This window comes from Rhinopithecus bieti, unplaced genomic scaffold, assembly GCF_001698545.2.
Source record: "Rhinopithecus bieti isolate Rb0 unplaced genomic scaffold, ASM169854v2 scaffold_13219, whole genome shotgun sequence".
NCBI lineage: Eukaryota > Metazoa > Chordata > Mammalia > Primates > Cercopithecidae > Rhinopithecus > Rhinopithecus bieti.
In genome coordinates this window covers 1,205-6,324 of record NW_016807315.1, presented here as the reverse complement: position 1 = coordinate 6,324, position 5,120 = coordinate 1,205, and the positions used below count along the sequence as shown (strand labels likewise).

At 62.1% G+C, this 5,120-nt stretch overlaps 1 protein-coding gene across 1 annotated transcript in view; it reads left to right on the top strand.

Annotated features, from left to right (window-relative positions):
* Nucleotides 1–4,892, top strand: part of LOC108535242 (suppressor APC domain-containing protein 2-like) — an 8,797-nt gene extending 3,905 nt beyond the window's left edge. Inside the window, exons 2-7 of the mRNA XM_017881140.1 lie at nucleotides 1,070–1,089; nucleotides 1,249–1,526; nucleotides 2,122–2,268; nucleotides 2,611–2,718; nucleotides 2,817–2,933; nucleotides 3,047–4,892. Coding sequence (XP_017736629.1) covers nucleotides 1,070–1,089; nucleotides 1,249–1,526; nucleotides 2,122–2,268; nucleotides 2,611–2,718; nucleotides 2,817–2,933; nucleotides 3,047–3,178 — 802 coding nt within the window. The 3' untranslated portion in view covers nucleotides 3,179–4,892. The remainder of the gene's footprint in view (nucleotides 1–1,069; nucleotides 1,090–1,248; nucleotides 1,527–2,121; nucleotides 2,269–2,610; nucleotides 2,719–2,816; nucleotides 2,934–3,046) is intronic.
* The last annotated feature ends 228 nt before the right edge of the window (nucleotides 4,893–5,120 follow it).

Below are 5,120 nucleotides of genomic sequence, written 5' to 3'. Positions count from 1 at the left end.
TTTTCTTTTTTTTTTTTAGACTGAGTTTTGCTCTTATTGCCCAGGCTGGGGGGCAGGGGCGCGATTTCGGCTCACAACAACCTCCACTTCCCAGGTCCAAGCGATTCTCCTCAGCCCCCCGAGTAGTGGGATTACAGGCGCCCGTCACCACACTGGGCTGTTTTGTATTTTAGTAGAGACGGGGTTTCACCATGTTGGCCAGGCTGGTCTTGAACTCCTGACCTCAACTGATCCCCCCCCACCCTCAGCTTCCCAAAGTGTTGGGATTACAGGCATGAGCCACCGTGCCCGGCAAGGGACTTTTTTTTTTTTTGAGACAAGGTTTTGCTGTGTTGCCCAGCCTGGAGTGCAGTGGCACAATCTCGGCTCAGTGGAACCTCTGCCTCCCACGCTCAACCAATCCTACTGCCTCAGCCTCCCAAGTAGCTGGGACCACAGGTGCGTGCCAGTGCACCCGGCTAATTTCTATGTTTCTAATAGAAATAGGGTTTTGCCGGCCAGGTGCTGTGGCTCACACCTGTAATTCCAGCACTTTGGGAGGCTGAGGTGGGTGGATTACTTGAGGTCAGGAGTGCAGGACCAGCCTGGCCAACATGGTGAAACTCCATCTCTAATAACAAATGCAAAAGTAGCTGGGCATGGTAGCGGGTGTCTGTAATCCCAGCTACTGGGGAGGCCGAGACAGGAGAATCACTTGAACCTGGGAGGCAGAGGTCGCAGTGAGCCGAGATCATGCCATTGCACTCCAGCCTGGGCAACAGGAGCAAAACAACATCTCAAAAAAAAAAAAAAAAAAAGGAATAAATGGGATTTTGCCATGTTGCCCAGGCTGGTCTTGAACTCCTGAGCTCAAGTGATCCACCCACATTGGTCCCCAAAAGTGCTGGGATTACAGGCATGAGCCACTGTGCCCGGCCGTGCAGGACTAACTTTCTATCAGAATCACCATCCTGAGAAAAGTTAGGTTTCCATCATTCACATCCACATCTCCTGCTGCCTTGCAGGGTCCCGTGCAGATGGGAGAGGCGTAGTCAGGACCAGAATCCCCGCCCACTCCTCCCTTACCCAGCCGCCTTGGAGACCCAGGCTGTGCCTGCGATGTTCTGGGCACTGGGAGTGCAGAAAAGAGCTGGACGAGGCTCCTGGCCCCAGGGAGCTCACGGAGCGATGGGGCAGGGTGTGTGTATGAGCAAATCTGCGGGCCTGGTGGCACAACCCTCCCCAAGCCAGTGTGAGGAGCTGGGGCAGGGGAGAGGGACCAAACTCCAGCCTGGCACAGAGGCTACGCATGGGCCATGCTAGGCTGGTGCCCGAGACCTCAAGGGTGGGCTGAGATGTGGAGGCTGCTGCACCTCAGCAGAGCCTGGCCAGGCTGGTCTGGAGGTGAGCCGGTCCCATGCCTCTCCACAATAGGTGCAGTGGCCTGCAGGGCCCTGGAGGTGGACTCAGGGGATGCCCGGCGGGCCCCCCGTGCCCGAGGGGAACGTCGGAGGCACACTATCACCAGCGGCGTGGACTGCGGCCTGGTGAGCAGGGGCTGGGGCTCTGTGGGGCTCTCCATCTTGTCTGGAGGCTGGAGGCTGGGATGGGAGCAGGAGGGCCTTGAGCCTGGGGGAGTCCATTGTGGAAGTACAGTCAGCTCTGCACATCTCTCTCCCCACGTGGGCTTGAATCCCCTGGAGGGACGGCCCAGGGTCAGGCAGAGGGAGGTCAAGAGGTCGTTTAGGGCAGCTATGGTAGCTGCCCAGCCCGCCTCACGAGGTCACTGCTGCAAGCCAGTCTGGCTCCCCAGCTGTGTGTTCACCACAGGTGGACCTCGGGAGGGTGGGCTCAGCTGAAGGGTCAGTCACCCCTCCCCCAGGGAAGCCTGAGTGGAAGGGCTAAGAAAGGCCAAGACCCCTCAGCAGGAGGCACGGGGTTCCTGCTCCAAACAGGCCTACGGGGCTCACACACGCAGGTATCCTCAGAAGCGTGCGTCCGTGCCTGCGTTTGCAAACGTGTACATGTGCTGCTGCATTTGTGCCTGTGACTCTGGTGCCCACCCACAGGCAAGCTCATGCATGCATGGACGTGTGCGTGCTCACTGGGGCCAGGCATTCCATGTACATGCACGTGTTGCAGCTGAAGCAGATGAAGGAGCTGGAGCAGGAGAAGGAGGTGCTGCTGCAGGGTTTGGAGATGATGGCGCGGGGCCGTGACTGGTACCAGCAGCAGCTGCAACGAGTGCAGGAGCGCCAGCGCCGCCTGGGCCAGAGCAGAGCCAGTGCTGTGAGTGCCACCGCCCTGTCCCCAGGTCCCCACACTTGGAGACCCCAGCTAACCCCAGGCACCCCTGGGCATTATGGCTGCCCCTATTCCCAGACACAGTGGCTGTCGATTGCACCCAGGGTGCTGGGACATCCCTTTTTCCCCCCGTGGCTGCCCCACTCCTAGGGCCTAAGGCGCCTTAGGCAGACCTCCCATCCCATGTCAGCAATGCCCCTGGGATCCCTCTGGGCTCTCTGCAGCATCAGGAGGCAGGAGAGCCACCTATGGGAACCCCTGTCAGGGCACCATGCTGGCCCTGGCTGGCCCTTTTCTCTGACCACTCGTCCTCTGCTTTCTTCCCAGGACTGTGGGGCTGCAGGGAGCCCCCGCCCACTGGGGCGGCTACTGCCCAAGGTACAGGAGGTGGCCCGGTGCCTGGGGGAGCTGCTGGCTGCAGCCTGTGCCAGTCGGGTGAGTGTACCCCAAACCCCCATGCCCACGCTGGGGCCCAGGCCAGTTTAGTGTTTCCGGGCCCTCGTCCAGACCTGCCTAATCCTGCCCTCCCGCAGGCCCTGCCCCCGTCCTCCTCCGAGCCCCCCTGCCCTGCCCTGACATCCACTTCACCCCTGGGCTGGCAGCAGCAGACCATCCTCATGCTGAAGGAGCAGAACCGACTCCTCACTCAGGTAGGGCAGGCGCGGGAGGGGTGTGGGTGGGTGACTCCTCATCCGGGTAAGGCAGCCGGGAGGGGTGCGGGGGTGGGGATCCGCAGGCCTTGACCAACTGCGCACCTGCCCAGGAGGTGACCGAGAAGAGTGAGCGCATCACGCAGCTGGAGCAAGAGAAGTCAGCGCTCATTAAGCAGCTGTTTGAGGCCCGCGCCCTGAGCCAACAGGACGAGGGGGGCACTCTGGATTCCACCTTCATCTAGTCCGTGTGGGCAGCGCGGGCCCCCAGGGCCGACCTGGCACTCAGCCCTTCGAGGGTGTGCGTCCCATCGCACCCACCCTCTCTGGCTGGAGACCCCCGGCAGGCCCAGGCACAGTCCCGGAGTGGGCACCTTCCTGCCCCCCTTGCCAGATGGGCTCCCCAGGCCTGCCTCCGACTGGCCCCTGCACCAAGCCCTTGACTCTGTTTTGGCTCCTGGTGCTGACATGGGCTGGGACTCTCTTGAGTCCGCATAGTCCGCAGCTACTACCGCCGTTGTCAGTGGACAGTGGGGGACCCCTCCACGAGTTACCGCCCCCCGTTTCCAGCGGTGCTGCCCTGGGTCCCATCTCCAGGGAAAGACACTGCTCTCGCCAGGCTGCACTTCCGACAACGGCCAGCAGAGGGCGCGGGGCGGCTCCGACGCGGGTCCAAGGGCAGCTTCCCCCCTCAACCAGGGCACCAGGACAAGGTGGCTGTAGCTCGGACGGAAGCAGATGGAGGGGGTGGGGATGGCCTGTAAGCGGGGGGTGCCCACCTGGCAGGGAAGCCCCAGGGATAGCAGTTGGACTTCAGGTCTTGGCCAAGGCTGAGGGACTCTGGCTGCAGCGGATCAGGGTGCCAGGTGGGCGAGAGTTTGGCCTGCATGTGCCTCCCGCAGACCCTGGGGTGATGGCCTTCCTCATCCTGGCCACGACACTGCCCCACGTTGAGTCCCACACAACAACCTGTGAGCCTGGCTCCCCAGGAGGGCCCCCAAACAGCTCCCAGGCACGTCATAGGCAAAGCCTGTCCCCCCGGACTCAGGATTCTCAAGGTCTGGGGTCCTGCTCACCCCGCTTTCCTCTCATGCCCAGCCTGACCCCAGATTTCAGCTGGGAGAGGCCACTTCCCTCAGCCAAGGAAAACGAGAACCCCCAGGGTACAGGAGGAGGCTGGCGCAGGTGCCCTTGGATGTCATTCCTGTCCCCCTGCCCAGGCCCACTCCCGCTGGTGCTGGGGTACACACTGGTGGGGGGCCCCTGCTCAGCCCAGCCTGGAGGGCCCCAGTGCTACCAGAACCAGGGGCACGGCAACATCATGGATGGGTTCGGCAGCCTAGGGCCCTGATGGGGAGGCAGTGTGTGTGGTGCACAGGAACCTGATGTGGGGTCCGTGTGTGGGGCGCAGGGACCCCTCATGTCCAGGGCACTTTGGTACACTGTCCCACAAGGCACCTGTCTCAGAGGAGGGGTCCTGGCAGGCAGCGGGGCAACTCCCTTCCGGAACCCAGCTCCATGCTAACCTGCCCACAGCAACCCCACTGAGCCACATCCCCAGCTGCACCTGGCCTGCAGGGGTGTCCCAGGACAGGCCCAAGCCAGCCCAGCGTACAGCTGCCCTCCTACCCTGAGGATGGGAGTGGGCTTTCCAGGAGACATAAGGATGCCAGGCCTGGATCTCCTGGGCAGGAAAGGGAGCAGATCCTGAGGGCCTGTGTCCCACAGCCCCAGCACCAGGTGGACTGCAGTGCAGTGGGTGGGCCAGTGGCAGCCGGGGAGAAGCCCCCCCGTCAGCAGGCTGGGGTCTGCCTTTGAGGGTGCCTGCCATGCCCTAGGGAATCCTGGCATCTTTAGAGGGCTGGAAGCAGGAGACAGAACAGTGTCTGTCCCGGGGTGACTTCATCAGGAGACTGCCCACAGAGCTGGACCCCGCAGCTAAAGCGGAAATGTGAGACAGGCTGGCACCTCCAGAAAACTGCCTCTCAGCCTTGGTGTTCCGTGCAAGGTGAAAAAAAATAGGTCCTCCAAGTTTACAGCTTAAAATTAGGCTAGTGTGTGGCCCTGGAGACCACGAGGGGAGAATTTAAAGTAGCCCTGACTGGCAGGGTCTAGGTGGCTGGCAGAGGCACATGCAGACCCTGCCGGGAGCCCGCCCTAAGGACACAGGGCGGGTCAGTCTCCTTG